At 37.2% G+C, this 18,687-nt stretch overlaps 1 protein-coding gene across 1 annotated transcript in view; it reads left to right on the top strand.

Moving 5' to 3' along the window:
- The window catches only part of KCNU1 (potassium calcium-activated channel subfamily U member 1), a 121,419-nt gene that overhangs the window by 31,654 nt on the left and 71,078 nt on the right, over positions 1–18,687 (top strand). Inside the window, 7 exon segments of the mRNA XM_036297221.1 lie at positions 420–502; positions 1,626–1,695; positions 4,777–4,929; positions 10,531–10,643; positions 11,021–11,089; positions 14,918–15,007; positions 15,145–15,242. Coding sequence (XP_036153114.1) covers positions 420–502; positions 1,626–1,695; positions 4,777–4,929; positions 10,531–10,643; positions 11,021–11,089; positions 14,918–15,007; positions 15,145–15,242 — 676 coding nt within the window.

Here is an 18,687-nt window from a genome sequence, read left to right on the forward strand (position 1 = left end):
CAGACTTTCAGTTCCTCCATTCTTTGCTGTCCTGAAAGGCAAACAAGTATACAGAAAATGGCTTTAAAAGATCATATTACTTATCAGCAGGCATAAATTGATGGTTGGGATGATAGGAAAAAGTAACTATGCACTTTACCCATTTTAAAGCAATCTAGCATCCATGTTGGAGACTTTGTGCCCTAGTCGACTCATCCAGTGTAGCCCTCACAGCCCTTGCAGCATTTGCAGGACTATGATCCTGATGTAATTGCATCCATATCAGAAATCCTTCCCAATTGTGTTCTCTTTCTTATTGGAAGTTTTATGAAAAAAACACACACACAACAACAACAAGCAAACATAAGAAAAAAGTTTTCCCCACTACAGCATTCCCCACGTAATTAATAAGATGGTTGCTGTCCAATCTTGAAGAATAGGTGGAATCTGCGGAAGCATGCCTGGTCATAGCCAACCCTTTGTGCAGTGATTCACATGATGAAGACACTTCAAACATCATGAGGTATGAAGCTGGCACTGTGGTATTTTGTGATCCAATGCTGATACATTTCTGCCTCTTTTGAAATAAAGCCTGGTGCATAGGACTAAACAGATGTCACAGTATATTTTTTGTTGTCCCCAGAAATGGTGCAGATGTATGAAAAAGTAATTTTAAATAGAGTATTCTGAATGTCTCTGGGCTTGTCCACATACTTTGCTGAATTTTCATATGGATAATAGCTATCTAAACTTGAAAAGCAAGCATACAGATAAGTGATAACTGTTCAGATAGCATCATTATAACTAACATCCTCTCCTCCTCAAAAATAGAGATGTTATTGGTGATATGTGAACCCAATTAGTAGACTTTACTTATAGTTTTGTCCCCCTCCCCCGCCCCCCGCCAGTAGTTCTGGTGAAAAGTTGTGCATGGTTTAGTATGATGTGCTTGTGACCATTGGAAATTATGTTAAGGTGTCTAGAACTAGTGTTACCATCTTTAATTGTGAACTATCTATAAGCAGGAACTTGACTTGTGGTAACAGATTCCAACAATCCTTGTGATAGCAATGGCTTAGTTCCTAACCCAGGTAATCTTCTGCCCCCCTCACCCCCCCCGCCCCCCGCCAAGGCAAAATAGATAGAAATAGCTGAAGGTGATGCTACAAAGAGTTAGAAACAGCTGAGAATTTTCACCATGTATAATATAGTAAATATGACACAGACTTTAGTTTCTTAATTTGTAAACTAAGAACATTGGAAAAGAGAGTCTATGAGCTATTTCAAGCTACAAACAGTAATACAATCTCTACATTTTTCTTGTAATTAATGTGTTTGAGTTTGAAAGCTAAAGTATATACAAAATGATTTATTTCCTTTTCAAAAATTGGCCCCAGAAGACCATAATCTCTGAATACCAAGAGCTGACCTTTCCATAGTTTTATTTTACTAAGTCACTAAAACAACTGCCACCTTCAGTGGGTATTCTATTAAACAGAACATTTTTAGAGAATACTATAACAATGAAACTTATAATATGCCATTTATTATGCTTTCCCAGATATCAATTTAACACTGAATTGAATTATGTTACAAAACCATTGTATGTGGCCCATCACTGATGAACATATTTGTTGTTTATTTAGGGTACTCTCTATAAAGAACTATCACCCTGATACCAGAGTCATCATACAGATACTTCAATCCCATAATAAGGTATTATTTCTTTCTAGCCTATCTAGTCTGTGGAGCTAGATGAATTTAGTTCATCTACATAATAGATTAATTTAATACTTCCAAATGGGTTTGCACTTGAAAAGTTTTTGCCAATTGTGGGTGACATTCAGAGTCTCATTAAGACTGTTAATCACTTATGAATGTAAATTCAGAAAGAGGTATATTTGCATTCTTTAAAAGCTTCTGCCTAATGGTCTAGCTTCCAATCAGTTTGAATCTAAGTGATAAATGAGATCCTTTGCTTTGGGACATTGACAGGGACACTATCAACTACCTGGAGCCACTAAAACTAAAGTAGGCTGATTAGGCAATTACAAAAGTTTGAGTGACAACCAAGAGCTAGGTCAGGGTTGATTAATAAGGTTCATCTTCTACACAAGCACATTCCTTTAAGAGAGGCCAACTAAACAGGAGAGGTTGATGTTTTTTCTTATGCAGAAAAACCAACACAGAGAGTAAAGGAAAATGAACAAACAGAAATATGTATTTTCAACAACAACAACAAAAATATAAAATCTCAGAAAAATGCCTTAATGAGAGATAAGTGACTTACCTGACAGAGTTCAAAATAACTGTCATAAAAATGTCACTGAACTTGGGAGATGAATAGATTTAAAAAGTGAATATATCAGCAAATAGGTAGAAAGTATGAGAAAGTACCAAATAGAAGTCACAGAGCTGACAAATATAGTAACTGAACTGAAAAAATGCATTATAGGAGCTTTTCCAGACTAGATGAATCAGAAGAAAGGATCAGTGAACTGCAAGACAGAGTAGTGGAACTCACCTAACTAGAGCAGCAAAAAAAAAAAAAGAATGCAAATGAGTGAAGACAGTTTAAGTAGCTGATGGGACATCTTGTGGACCAATATTTGCATTATGAATCTCACAAGGAGAAGAAATAAATAGGCAGAAAACTTATTTGAAGAAATAATGGCTGAAAACATTCCTAACATGGGGAAGGAAACAGACATTCAGATTTAGGAAGCTGAAAATTCAAAATAAGAGGAACCCAAAGAAATCCACACCAAGACACATTAAAGAGTGAAAAGTTAAGGACAAGCAAAAGATGGTTACTTGAGACTTTTCTTGTTTCTTGAGGTAAATATTTATTGCTATGATCTTACTTATATACTAAGTCTAAAAATAAATAAATAAACAACCAAAAAAACCTTAACTCATAGATACAGAGAACAGATGAGTGGTTGCCAGAAGCAAGGGATGGGACTGGACAAAATGGACAAAATGGGTGAAAGGGGTCATGCCGGGAGCCGGTCCATGCTTGCTGTTTCAAGGGACCTGGCATATATGGCATACTGTTCTTAATATGTTTGCTCACCTTCTTGGCACTATGTGTTTTAACCAAGGTCTCTGAGAAAGGTTGTTTCCCCAGGTAGGGATTTTCCCCTGAAGTTAGGGAGGGAATAAAACCTCTTAACTAAGTGCCAGGCGGGTAATTAATCACTTTAACTATGAACAATCATGCTTAAGCTACATAATCTTTACTCCCTGGAATGGAGATAAGAAACACCCTAACCTTTGTAATAGAGATTGATAGGATTGAATCAACTGGTATAAATACAGATGTAACAAGACAGCAAGACTCAGAACTTAGACAGAGCTTAGAACACAGAACTAAGAAGACAGAACCTACACAGAACCTACAGACAGAAGAACTTCGCTGGAGAGAACATGGCAAAAGATCCTGGACTGAACCTGACTACAGAAATTGGCAAGAGAACCTGACTAGAACCTGGTGACTGAACCTGGCTGGAGAACCTAGCGAGGGAACATGGCTACAGAACCTGGTTGGAGAACCTGGAGAACCTAGCAAGAGAACATGGACACAAAACCTCTCTGGAGATCCTAAGCAGAACCTCTCTGGAGATCCAGACCAGAACTTGGCTAGAGATCCTGGCTGGAGATCCTGGCTAGGCTGCTGATCAACTGAACACTGTCTCCGTGTCCTTCCTTCTTCGCTGACTCCATCCACACCTTTGGGGACCCCTGGACCTGCTGGGGTTGGACCCCGGCAGGGTCAAAAGTGCAAAATTTCAATTAAAAAAATCATAGAGGTGTACTCATATTGCATAGTGGCTATAGTTAATAATACCTTATTATAGCCCTAGCCAGTTTGCCTCAGTGGGTAGAGCATCGGCCTGTGAACTAAAAGGTCCCAGGTTTGATTATGGTCAAGGGCACCTGCCCGGGTTGTGGGCTAGATCCCCAGTGGGGGCCTTGCAGGAGGCAGCCAATCAATGATTCTCTCCCATCATTGCTGTTTCTATCTCTCTCTCCCTCTTCTTTCCTCCCTGAAATCAATAAAAATATATTTAAAAAGTAATAAAAATAATACCTTATTATATATTTGAAAGTTACTGAGAGAAAAAAATCTCTAAAGTTATCATTACAAGAGAAAAAAAAAAATAACCGCTATGGCCTGACCGGTTTGGCTCAGTGGATACTGTGGAGTGAAGGGTCCCAGGTTCAATTCTGGTCAAGGGCATGTACCTTGGTTGCAAGCACATCCCCGGTGGGGGGTGTGCAGGAGGCAGCTGATTGATGTTTCTTTCTCATCGATGTTTCTTACTCTATCCTTCTCCCTTCCTCTCTGTTAAAAAAATCAATAAAATGTATTTGAAAAAAATAACCACCATGTTAATGAATGTTAACTAGACTTATTGTTGTGGTCATTTTGCAGTGTATATAAATATTGAATCATTACATTGTACACTTGAAACTAATATAATGTTATATGTCAATTATACCCTAAAAACAAAACTCTCCAAAAACCAAATAAACAAAAAAGATTGTAAATTCAGTGTAGAATCATAGGTCTAGCTAAGCCATTTGACCTGATTTTGTAACTATAGCTAGTTTCCTTTTTAAAAGTGGAACAGTTGACCACTAACCACTTCTAAATGTTGAATTTGTTTTTATCACTTCTGCTGACCTGGGCATAATAAATGCTTTAAAGTAAAACAGAGACATTCATCTAGAAACAACTTTTTAAAGCTATATTTATTTTTAATGTTTGACCTACTTTCTATCATGAAACAGGGTTTTCTGCCAAAGATTCCCAGCTGGAACTGGACTAATGGAGACAACATCATCTGTTTTGCTGAATTAAAACTTGGATTTATCGCCCAAGGCTGTTTGGTGCCAGGCTTGTGCACCTTTCTAACATCTTTATTTCTTGAGCAAAACAGTAAGGTAACATTGTAAATTGATGTTGAATCTTGGCTCTATCCCTGTGTTCTCACATATTAGGATCAGAAATAGATGTGAAAAATTGAGGAAAGCAAGAAGGCCCTAAGAAATGAGATCTGACTTCTCCTTGAGCTGGTAAGGGATTGAGAGATCTAGATTGAGTTCCTAGGTACTGCATTGACCTTGAAAATAGTAATTGATTTTATTCTTGCCAAAGAATATTTATCTGCAAAATAGAGACCATAACTCTGCTTCCTACCTGCTCCATGGTATTATGAATGTAAATGTATTCATAAATGTAGAAGCACTTTGAGTTATTGAAAGTAGAAATATAAAGGTTATGTTATTAATGGAGAAGTCATATATTTAAATATAAATTAAATACAAAATGATCAACATGATAATTATATTCCTCAAATGACAATAATAATACAAATAATAATTAAAATCTAATATTCAGTTTACTTTGGGGCCATTCTATACAGTAATAATAATACCACAGATTGATTGCCTACTATGTATTATGCATTTTAAATACATTGTGTTTCCCCTCAGGTAGTATCCCAGTAATGGGTCCATGATGCTAACTAACTTGATCATATAGTGAGTAACAGAACTAGAATTGTCTGACCTATGGTCTTACCACTATGCCCTAAGCCTGTGGTTTTATTCAGAATCTTGCACATCAGATCCTAGGAAACCTTTGTTTGAGAATAAGCAGATAAAAGAGGCTATTGGAATGAATTAATATAGCACTAAGTATGGCCTTCCAAATGCCATTCCCATGAAATGCTCTGGGAAAGGTTCTAATCCTCAGCTGGGCCTGGTATCCTATTGTCCACTTTTCTCTCCACTTAATTACTAGTCCACACTTTCCTTTTTTTACATGTAATTTTCCTCCTTGTCTCTCTTCACACTTTACTTCCTTTGTTCAATGAGTTCTAACAATTTTTACATCTTCTCCAGTTCCTTTTCTGGTGCTATTAAGGAAAAGCAAAAGAAGTGAAAGATGCTCTGGCCAGTACAATGCTAACTGGAAAACAAAGGATTCTTCTGTAGCTTCTTCCGTGAATGTGAGGAGACATCATATACAGATAAATAGAAATGGCCATCAGGCAGCAGGAAATGAGCGTGATGCTACCACAGTGACCATGCTTTAACCTTCAGTTAGTGGTCACTGTGTATGACCTAGGAAATGGCTTGTCAGGAAATCCTCTGTGTTGAATGCTTAGAGAGTGGAAGGTAACTGCAATGTCTATTGTGATAGTTGTTATTTTAATCTCTGTGACTGAAGAAAATAAAAAGGAATGGGTTCTCTATCTGAAGACCTCATCTTTTTCATGGAAATATGGAAGGTAGAGATGTAAACCCAGCCCTATTATGCTTTTCCTTTTCTTTTTTCATCTGAAGTTGTAACCTCCTCACTGAGGATCGTTACATGTCAATATTCGTCACAAGATGGTTTTTGGAATACTGGAATTGAGAGATATTTATGGTCATGATAATTTTTTTAAGTAAAATCTGAAACTCACTTTCAGAGATCCTCAACTGGATAGAGTCAGAGGGAGCTAGATTTTTTTATTGGTTTACATATTTATTTCAGACTCTTCCCGCTGTAGTTTGACAGTCTGTTCGAGGCTACTCTGCCTCTGTATCTATTTTTGTTCATAAGTTTATAATGGTCTTTATTATCCATAAATGAGTGAGATCATGTGGTATTTTTTCCTTCATTGACTGGCTTATTTCACTTAGCATAATGCTCTCCAGTTCCATCCATGCTGTTGCAAATGGTAAGAATTCCTTCTTTTTTACAGCAGCATAGTATTCCATTGTGTAGATGTACCAGTTTTCTAATCCATTCATCTACTGATGGGCACTCAGGCTGTTTCCAGATCTTAGCTATGGTGAATTGTGCTGCTATGAACATAGGGGTGCATATATCCTTTCTGATTGGTGTTTCTGTTTTCTTGGGATATATTCATAGAAGTGGGATCGCAGGGTCAAATGGGAGTTCCATTTTTAATTTTTTGAGGAAACTCCATACTGTCTTCCACAGTGGCTGCACCAGTCTGCATTCCCACCAGCAGTGCACGAGTGTTCCTTTTTCTCCACATCCTTTCCAGCACTTGTCGTTTGTTGATTTGTTGATGATAGCCATTCTGACAGGTGTGAGATGGTACCTCATTGTTGTTTTGATTTGCATTTCTCAGATGATTAGTGACTTTGAGCATGTTTTCATATGTCTCTTGGCTTTCTGAATGTCCTCTTTTGAAAAGTGTCTACTTAGGTCCATTGCCCATTTTTTTATTGGATTGTTTATCTTCCTTTTGTTAAGTTGTATGAGTTCCCTATAAATATTGGAGATTAAACCCTTATCGGTGATAACATTGGCAAATATGTTCTCCCATGCAGTGGGCTTTCTTGTTGTTTTGTTGATGGTTTCTTTTGCTGTGCAGAAGCTTTTTATTTTGATGTAGTCCCATTTGTTTATTTTCTCTTTAATTTCCATTGCCCTAGGAGCTGTATTGGTGAAGAAATTGCTTCGGCATATGTCTGAGATTTTGTTGCCTTTGGATTCTTCTAGAATTTTTATGGTTTCCTGTCATATATTTAAGTCCTTTATCCATTTTGAGTTTATTTTTGTGTATGGTGTAAGTTGGTGGTCTATTCCATTTTCTTGCATGTATCTGTCCAATTTTCCCAACACCATTTATTGAAGAGACTATCTTGACTCCATTGTATGTTCTTGCCTCCTTTGTCAAATATTAATTGAGCATATTGGTTCAGGTCGATTTCTGGGCTCTCTGTTCTATTCCATTGATCTATATGTCTGTTCTTGTGCCAATACCAGGCAGTTTTGAGAACAGTGGCTTTGTAATACAGCTTGATATCTGGTATTGAGATCTCACCTACTTTGTTCTTTCTCAGGATCACTGCAGCTATTTGGGGTCTTTTTTTATTCCAGATGAATTTTTGGAGAGTTCGTTCTAGGTCTGTAAAATATGTCATTGGTATTTTAATGGGAAGTGCATTGAATTTATAGATTGCTTTGGGTAGTATGGACATTTTAATGATGTTGATTCTACCAATCCAAGAACATGGCATGTTCTTCCATCTTTTTATGTCTTCCTCTATCTCATTTTTGGAGGTCCTATAGTTTTCTGAGTAGAGGTCTTTTACCTCTTGAGTTAAGTTTATTCCTAGGTATCTTAATTTTTTTGGTGCGATGGTAAATGGGATTGTTTTTTTAGTCTCTCTTTCTGTAAGTTCACTATTGGTGCATAGAAATGCCATAGATTTCTTGGCGTTAATTTTGTATCCTGCTACATTGCCAAATTCATTTATTAAGTCTAATAGTTTTTTGATGGAATCTTTAGGGTTTTTTATGTATAATATCATGTCATCTGCAAATAAGGACAATTTTTTCAATTTTAATGCCTTTTATTTCTTCTTCTTGTCTAATTGCAATGGCTAATACTTCCAGTACTTTGTCAAACAGGAGTGGTGAGAGTGGGCATCCCTGTCTTGTTCCTATTCTTAGGGGAAATGGTGTTAGTTTTTGTCCATTTAGTATGATGTTGGCTGTGGGTTTGTCATATATGGCTTTTATTATGTTGAGGTATGATCCTTCTATTCCCACTTTGCTGAGAGTTTTTATCAAAAATGGGTGTTGGATTTTGTCAAATGCTTTTTCTGCATCAATTGATGTGGCTATGTGGTTTTTTTCTTTCAATTTGTTTATGTGATGTATCACGTTTATTGATTTGAGAGCAAGATTTTTTAATTCTGTACACTGCACACTGCCCTGGTGTTTTAGATTCCGTAACTAACTATTTACTTGGTTTTAATGGCTAGGACTCCAGTGTCTGAGGTCCCATTTTTCTCTGATTAGACACTTAACTTTCTGACAGTTTTTATATCTATAAATGTGAGTTATTAATCTCATATCCAGATTTTTCCAAATATTGAGTTAACATTTGTAAAACTTCGTAGTACTCAGATGAAAAGGCCTTGAACCAATAATATATGCTTTTGTTCGGCTGTTTATTTGTTTCGCTATATTGAATATATGATGGTAAATTGTAGTTTAAAGAGCATTTCTGGTTGATCTTAGGCACAAAGCATTTCCTTACAAGCTTAAACTTACATTTGATCTGATCAAACTGATTTACTTGAGCTCCCCAATTCTACTATCCAAATCTAAAATTCATCTTGTCTTCCCGTTGCTCTCTCTGACCTTTAAAAAACTAACTCAGGAATCTTCTCCATTTCTATGGTTACCATGTTTACCATTTTTGAAAAGTGGATCATTTAGATTAGACATACTAAGTCAATATCTATAGCAATAGGGACTTAAATATTGGTATGAACTGTGCAGTGAGGTGAGCCCTTCTAAACAGAGAAATTTAAGAGTGTGGGGAAAGGGAGGAGATTCAACTGGATCTTGGGAAGGGTAGGAGGAATGCCTAGATTGCTTGAAGTGGTAATCTTTTTTAAGTAGGGCAGACATTTTTGTTTGTGTGTTTGTTTTAATTTTTTTTCCCTAAACCACAAGATGGCCATTGGAGAAATATTTCTGAACTGGCCTTTACTCTCCGTGGCTACAGTGTTTCAAAATTCATAGGAATCCTAAACTTTTATCTGAGCTTTTGGGCTTTAATGAGCCTGTCCTGCCATGTCAGAATAGTGTGGTAGTGATTCTCAGAGAAGCAGGTGGGAGGATATGAGGAGGATGCAAAGAGAGCATAACAAAATGTTGAGGGATCTTACACAAATACCAGAGGTGAGTTTTCCAGCTGCCCCTGTCCCCTCAGGTTGCATTTAGCCTTTTTGAGAGATATCTTTTCTCCCTTCATATCTCCCATTTCTCTACTGCTATCCTTGATTTTTACATTTGCATTTCCATTAATTAGGATGGCTCTCTGAGTTCATTTGAACCCATGAAGGGTTCTGATACTGAGCAGAAAGCCATGTTTATTTTTTCTTTGTGGTATGTGGTTACAGGCATACCTCAGCGATATTGTGGTTTTGCTTCTAGGCCATTGCCATAAAGTGAGTATCTCAATAAAGTGGCTCATAATATTTTTTTGTGGTTGAGGGCCTTACCTTCAATTTATAAAAAACACACCATATGTGAAGTGCAATAAAGTGAAACACAATAAAATGAGGTGTGCCTATAGCTAGTCAGTAGAAAACTAATGTGCTTTAAAAAAACCAATCTTGAACAGCCATATCTAGGGAGAGACAACTTAGATTATATATTATCCTTCCTATGATATTACTGGCTCAAAAATCAACCTAACTTGCTGAAATTATTGGGAGAAGAAATATAATTTCCAGCAAGCAGTCTTGGGTACCATCTGGGAGGAAAACAAGTCATGATGCTTCTACTTCATTCTGAACTCTTTAGTGAAAATAGTTGAGTTGCATGTTAGAGTTTTATTATTCCTTTGACATTTCTCCAGTTAAGCACTAGGACAAATCTTCTTCCTATCACCTAAGTGCAGTGGGTGCTGATTTACTGCTTAGCAAAATATACAACTTGAATTATAGCATCCCATCTTCCAGGTCAAGTGCTTCATGTGGCATGATTGCATATTACAGGTTTGTCCTAAAGAGCCCTGGCAAAAAATCTTCGTAAATAGCCTGAAGAACAAAATCCTGACTCAACGTCTTTCTGATGACTTAGCTGGAATGACTTTTCCTGAAGTTTCCCTGTAAGTTAAAAGAAAAGCTTTCTCTCTTTTTTTTTTTCACACAGTAGCATTCTTTCAACAGTGTTCATTGGTGGCATTTCTGTAGGCCAGGCTCCATGACAAGCGCTGAAGATATAAGAATATGAGATCAGAATAAGTCTGAGTTGCTGCAACTTAGAAGTTGTGGGACAGTTGTATCTCTGTCCCAGTGGCATGCTGGCTATGAGCTACTTCAGGATGGATCCACTTACAAGTGGGAATTCCATATTTGGGAGGCCTTTCCTCTGATGAAGTGCTGGTGTCCCCACAGGGACAGAGCACAAAGTGTTAGTCATAGTACTGTGAAGTAGTGGCCTCCTGTCCTCCCTCTCCTCATGATGCTTCGTCTTCCTTCCCAGGCTCTGCTTTGTGAAGCTGCACCTCATGCTGATAGCCATCAAACACAAATCCACGGCTTCCGGTTACTGGTAGCAATGAGGCTTCAAACCTCTTCCGTTTGTTTTTTTTAGTAGAATTTTTATGATTAAGACTTTTCTAAATATACAACCATAACTAAGCTTTTTGATATTTGTTGAGAGCAGCCCAGGCTGCTGTGGTGAATTTAATATATTTCTAGTGATTGTGGTTAGCATGGTTACCCTAGCAAGCATGTCAAACTCAAAGGCTAACACAGGCCAAATAAATGAGGCATGCGGCCCGCGGGCCATGAGTTTGATTTGCTTGCCCTAATGGGAGGACAGGTGCTTTGCCTTTGCTGCTAAGGCACTGCCCCCGTTCTCTCCAGGAGGGGTCACCCTCTCACATCTGTTCCTCTTCATATATTACCAGATCTTGCAAATCTTGACCATGAAGCCATACCATAACAATAGAATTACTTATGATAAAAATTTTCTCACAAACTCTAGTTTTAAAAACAATTCTGTAAAATATGACAAAATGTGAATTCGGCCTACTAGAAAAAGTCTGCTGTTAATAGGGGCAATGAAGGGAAGAGATAATGTTACCAGCATTTCCTGAGAACCCATATTGGATAATATTAGAAGTAAAATAAGTTATCATGTCAGAAAAAATAAAATTTAGGACAAATAGAAAGAGAATCAGCTACAATGACATAGTGAGAAAAGATGATGAAAATAAAATGGGGCCTTAAATAGATGGGGGACAAGAAAGACATTGGCTGATGTATGGTTTTCTGTGCAAAACTAACTTAAATTAGAACCAACACACTAGATTCTAGTCCTTATTATTATTTGCTAGCCCAGTGGCCTTGGCAAAGTGTTCACCATCTGTAAAATTAGGAAGTCACGTTAACACCTAACACCCCTTCCAGGTCTAAAACCAACATTACCAGGAACCACAAAATTACAGGGAAATAGACAAAATTCTGTAATTCTGAGTGGTAGCACATGAACTACACAGGAATGATTTTATGTGAAAGGTTGGAAAGAACAACAGTTCTGTGCAAGTAGAGATCATGCAGAAGGAATCTGGGCAAAACAAATCAGTGGGTAGAGTACAAAGCAAGTCATTAAGCAGATTTAACAAGCAGTATTGTCTGGCTGGCTACATTCTATTTAGCAATCCTGCCATGCTCAAGAAAAATCTCAAGATCTAAACCTAACCCAGGCAGCTTGGGTTTCAGACCGGCCCCCAACTTGATCAAGTTTAAACATCGTTTTGGCCTTCAACAACCTGGGCTACACATCAGAATTATTTACAAAGTTTTAAAGACATATAGATTCTAAACCCCAGCTTCTGAACTTTACAGAATCAAAATCTCTAAGGGTGGGTGGGGCCTGAGAATTTTTTAAGGCTCCGTGACATAGTCAGTTTATTCATTGGATACTACTGGACCAAATGCTTTTAAGATCCCTTTCAATCCTGACATCCTAGATTTCTAATAAATATTATTAGAATGACTATTAGGACATCATAGACTAGAAACATGAATATCTATTAAGCAACTAATTTCTACATATATTTGAGAGTTCCTGGTGCTGTTTCCTTTCTAATATACACCTACCCACAATGAAAGAGGAACCTGCTCTAACATAGTCTTAACTTTGATTTCTCACCAAAAAAAGGTGAATCAAAGTCCTGATTTGGCAAAGATATTGATAATAGCCATCTCCTAAGTTATTGCTAGTTCATGACCAATGATGCTGTAGGCACTTTACTTACATTAGCTCTTGAATTCTAACAACAGTGTTGTGAGGTGTGCACAATGATTAGTTCCATCTTACAGAGTAGGGAGCTGAGGCCCAGAAAGGGTAACTAATTTCCCCGAACTCATACTGTTCTCCAGTGGCAGAGCCATAATTTGAACCCAATCTGGCTCTGGGGGCTGCGCTTCTGATCACCAAGCTGTACTGCATCCACCATAGTCATATATAAGTGGAAGCAATATGGGCATCTCAAAGGTTGGGCTTTAGACGAGTACTGTATATTGAAACACTGGTGGAAAATCTCTTTTTTGACCTTTTATTTTCTCTTCTAATTGATACACTTGAATATACTCTACATCTTGCAAAGACCCTGGATAATCATAAAGATTTGTCTTAGAGAATAATTTGTCACCTGCTAAGAGATAAAGTTGGACCTGACCCAGTTAGATAATATTTTGAGATTGTTCCAGTAGCAAACATTCTCTAATAAAACAACTGGCCATGATTAATGAGGAGAAGAATTAAGCAATAATGCCAGTCCAAAAAAATCTTCAAAAGTTCGCCTCTTCTTTCAAATATTAATCATGACAGTATCTTTATAACTAAATATTTAATAAGAGTTCAGAAGACATCCCTTTAAAACCTTAGCCAGTTTGGCTCAGTGGATAGAGCATTGGCCTATGGACTGAAGGGTCCCAGGTTCAATTTCCATCAAGGTCAGGTACCTTGGTTGCAGGCTCGATTCCTGGCCCTATTTGGGGCATGTGCAGGAGGCAATCAATTGATGTGTCTCTCTCACATTGATGTTTCTCTTTCTGTGTCTCTTCCCCTCCCTTCCACTCTCTCTAAACAAAACAAAACAAAACAAAACAAAACAAAACAAAACAAAACAAAACAAAAAGGAGACATGAAGAAGCAACTAAATATACTTGAGAGATACTGAACAGTGATATTTGGGGTGTGGGTCACAAATCCATGTTCTTTCTCTTTGAAAGTTAAAGCAATCATTCCACTCAATAACATCAGTTGGTAAAAACTGTCAGCCAATGTCTCAGGTACTAATCTACCTGAACATAGCTCCTTAGCATCTTTCTACTCTTGGTATTGGGCTGAAGAGCTTTTGTTGTATAAGCTCCTTTATTTTTTGTTAGGCTCTCATACTTGCAAGTTTCTTGGAGGTATCCTAACAGCAGCATAACCTTTTCCAGAATTAAGGCTTGACCTCTTTCCAATGTGAACATAAAAGAGTGTGTTTTAAAGGAGGAAAGGAATACTTTGATCATGCACAAATGAAGTGAGGGGAGTTATAGGGTTATAAGGCCTCTTTATACTGGAGATCTGAAAAAAAAAAAAACCACAACAGGAAATCTGACAAACATAGGGAGAAACATGAGGAACTCAAACAGTCGTAATAGAGTGCTGCATCAAGGAGTATCATGGGTGAAATTTATAAGGCAGCATTTTTAAACACACAAACCATAAGAAAATGGAAAATCAAAATATACAAGTAATGTAGAAATAGAAACAATTCATGTGGTTCCTACTCTCAAAAATCTTGCAATCAGGAGACCAAAATGAAGTTGAAAGAAATATACAGGTTTGCCCTAGCTGGTTTGGCTCAGTGTATAAAACGTTGGCCTGTGGACTGAAGAAATACACAGGTTCAGAAGATGGATAGGCAAATAAAAGGAACTTTTGAACCCAACTGATTAATATACATAATTTAATTGTAAAGTTCAAATATAAGAATGAACACCACTAGTAAGTCTAGCAACTGTGTGGCCTTGGCCTAGATGTCAATGGATAGCCTAAGTCATCAAGGCTTCATACATCTGAATTTGTTTGACCATCTCAGATTCAGGACATAGTCCAAAGAAGACCTTACCCTTAGCTCAGTTGTGTAAACAGCTCAGCAGTTGTGTCATGACCTCCCTCCCCTCAGCATATTTAGCAGTAATCAGAGTATTAAATATGCCAAATTTACATTTTCTACCATGTTTAGCAGTAAAAGGGGATTGAGTCCTAGTGACTCTGGAACTGAGAGAATCCATTGGTAATGCCAAAATGAAACACCAAATATTGGCGGGAAAAAAATGCCTTGTTTTTTGTTTGTTTGTTTTTTGTCTCTAGTGGTCTGATACTAAATCCACCTGCACAGGTCATGTTGCAAAAGAACACATTAGGGTTCTTTATTGCTGAATCTGCAAAGCATGTCAAAAGGTAATTTTTTTTTATTACTTTATGGGGAGAAAATCCTAACACACATACAACTTAATGGCAGGCAGACTGAGTCAGCACCATGCTTCCTTAGTGTTAAGTCTCACATAAGTCATCCTTGATTTGCTTTCATTGTCCAGAGCCTTCTTTTACTGTGCCACCTGTCACAGTGATGTGCATTCTCCTGAGCTAATTCGAAGATGTAGCTGCAAAAGCAGGAACCATCAACACTTCTCAGGTAACTGCACCTTACACCTGCATGTCCTCGGCACAGCTTCTGGGGGTGTGGCCAAGGAACGAGGATAGGTCCCATCCCTTCAAGGACAATGCCCATTTGAACTTAGCCAAGAAGTAGCAGACATTTCCCTACTGGGCATATAAGACCTGAGAATCAGTCCTTTATGGCTGAAAGCAGCCTTATTAGTTATCTAGTCCAACTCATTCACAGGCCAGGCAAATGAGTTCTACCAAAGATTCCCTGAGGAGCAGGTCCACGGAACTTCTCAGGGTGGCATTCTAGATGCCAAATTAAAGGCTCTGTCTCAACCCTGCCTCCATGTTCTCTGAATCTCTCAATTTCCCCTTGAGACTCTAAGATAGTTTGGGAGATTATGTATATAATTTCCCGAAATGCTTCAGTCTGAAGTATATTGTTCATTAGATGGCCTTTAACACCCTATTTTGGATTCAAAAATTAAACATTGATTCTTTTTTAAAAAATAAATTTTTGTTAATTTCAGAGAGGAAGGGAGAAGAAGAGAGAGATAGAAACATCAATGATGAGAGAGACTCATTGATCAGCTGCCTCCTGCATGCCCCACACTGGAGATCAAGCCTGCAAGTATGTGCCCTTGACCAGAATCAAACCTGGGACCTTTCAGTCTGCAGGCCAATGCTCTATCCACTGAGCCAAGCCGTCTAGGGCCATTAATTCTTTTAAAATTCTATAACAGTACAGATTTTTTTAGGTAATAGATGAGGCTTGACTAAATAGGAGAAATATCTCACTAAAGAAGGTGTGAATAAGAAGGAAAAAATGTGTCAAAAGTATCCTTTCAATGTACATATCTTTATACTATATAAAAATGTAGCATGGTTTTGTGCAGTAGACATATCCCTATAAATATGGTATAAAAATAAAACTTTTGCAAATAAATTATCCACACTCATAAACTTACACTGTTATCAATCATTTTGCAAAACAAAAATGTTTTATAAAAAGGCATAAGCACCCCTTTATTTAACTGACTTTTAAGTGTTGTTTTACTATAAATAATAAATATTTAAAAGCAGAAAAGTCCTCTAGTATAAATATGGAAATATTTTTATTTAAAGAGAAAGGCCCTGCCTTAATTTTGCATATATGCCAATTTTTACCCATGTTTATGACATGCATTTTATAGTATCAAAGGAATAAATTAGTAAGACTTTCAATTTGCAATCTAATGTTTAAGCTCAGGACTTTTTAATTCTTCTCATAATCATTTCTTCTTCCTGCTCCATACTGATCCTCAGTCACCACTCCTTCCAAGCCTATCCCACTGATTCAGGACTCTATTGATCTGGTATTAAGATTTGCTGTCCTTAACTTCAGTTTGCCAGACGATGGCAGCAGAGTACCATGGGAATGCTCACTGGCCTGGTGGTTAGAGAATGAATTTGAATCTGAAGAGTTAGTTTTAGCCCAAATGTGCCAAAAACATCAATATAGAAGCTGACTGCTTGTCCTTATAGACTTGAAAGTTATGATAATATCTGGAAATTTTCCCAGAGAATTAACTTTCATAAAATGATGCCAAAATAAATACTTTACTGACTTTGGATTAGTACAAATTCTATGTTGAGTCACATTTCAGAGCCAGATAAAGGGTGTCTATCCCCTTTATTGAGCTAATTAAGTTTTCTTGGTCCCACCAGTTTCTTCTTCCTACTATACCGAATGAGAAGCAGAAGACTTGAATTCTGGCCACTCCTTAGCTGTCGTTTAGGACAAACATGTTATCTTTTGGGGTCTTGATGTCATCATTTCCAAACTGGGACCTTCTCATCATGGCTACAGCCCTTTTCCATTTGGATATTCCAGCAATTTTCAACCTGTGTGCTTCAAAGATTATAAAACATGCAATACCCAACTATGTAGTCAGGGGCACTGACTACAGAGGAGGCACTGACCTCTTTCCCCTTAGATTGTCAAATAAAAACGTGACAACAACCAATACAACAATAGCCTTCCAGTGTGAATGCTTCAAAATTGGACCTATTTTTTATTTCATCAGATGATGGAAAAATACATTTTTTGGTGTGCCACAGAATTTTGGTAATTAGTTTGTGGGTGCCATGAGATTTAAAAAGAAAGGTTGAGAATCGCTGTGATATTCTATGATTCATAATTATCTTTGATTACTTTCCTTTTTCTAAACTAGAGCCACACCAGAGGTTCTCACTTAAGTTCCCAATCTAAAGTTTTAGAGGCAACAGACTGCCATGGTTAGAAGATGAATTCAGCACTGGTCACTTACTTTTTAGCTGTATGACTTAGGGCAAATTATTTAAGGTCTTCCTATGCTTGTTTATGTAAAATGTTGATAATAATATTACACATCTCAGAGGGTTAAATGAGAATATTAGTATATAAAGGTATACAAATTGAGTATATTAATATACAAAGCATTAAGACCAGTGTCTGGCAAATGGTAAACACTACACATAAGTTAATTATCATATTACCTATGGGAACATAAAATGAATCATTATTTTTTTCTAGTCAATGAAAAAACAGATGAAATAATAATTGGCAGAAAAGTTCTAGTAGATTATACTTATTTTAATCTATTCCTTGATTTTTTTTTGCGGGTGGAGGGTGGATGGTGGCTGGGCAGAGCATGAAGACCAACAGAGCTAGGCTTTAGAGCAGAAGGAATAAATCTCTAAATGGCATTAGAGATTTCAGTGGTGAAATAGCAGGAAGTGAACTCTATAGTTGGCACTAGGAAAGTTCCTGCCCAATGACTTATCTAATTTACACAGAAAAGCAAAAAGACAATTACTCCTTCTGCTCTACAGTAGAAAGTAAATAGATAATGTCCAAAATAGAAAAATTAATAAACAGGAATATAAAAAAATAAAAATATAGAATTAAATACAAAGAGAAAAAGCTGATAAGTTGAAAATGGTTATGTCTGAGGTGATGAACTCAGGAGTTGCTAGGTGGGCACACACTGTTTCTTGCTCTGATTTGTCCTCTTCAAATTTTATAATAGATTTATGTGTTATCAAAATAAGAAATAAAAAATAAAATAAAATAAAATAATATAAAATAAAATCTCTAATGCCTATGGTTTTAGAGAAGTGGTCCTCAACTAGGGCAAGGATGATCACATAAAAATCATCCTATGTGAAGGAGTGGAGGGAGTGAACAATGTGAAAATGGACCTCCGGAAAGTTGTGGCCAAATCCTCTGATCCCCACCTCCTGAGAACTACTTTAGAGTTCTCATTAGAATGCTAATTTTTGTGATGGAGTCACACCAAAAAGAGAGGGGAATTATGAAAATTGAATTGAAAAGAGGGTATGAAAAGAGTTAGAAATGGCTTGAATAGGTGATCCAAACAGTATCCTTACATTTGCAAGACCAAGACATTGGCTTGATCTGTTGTCCTGCTGACTCTGCAGCCCTTAAGAGC

This window comes from Myotis myotis, unplaced genomic scaffold (assembly GCF_014108235.1).
Source record: "Myotis myotis isolate mMyoMyo1 unplaced genomic scaffold, mMyoMyo1.p scaffold_m19_p_3, whole genome shotgun sequence".
NCBI classification, from domain to species: domain Eukaryota; kingdom Metazoa; phylum Chordata; class Mammalia; order Chiroptera; family Vespertilionidae; genus Myotis; species Myotis myotis.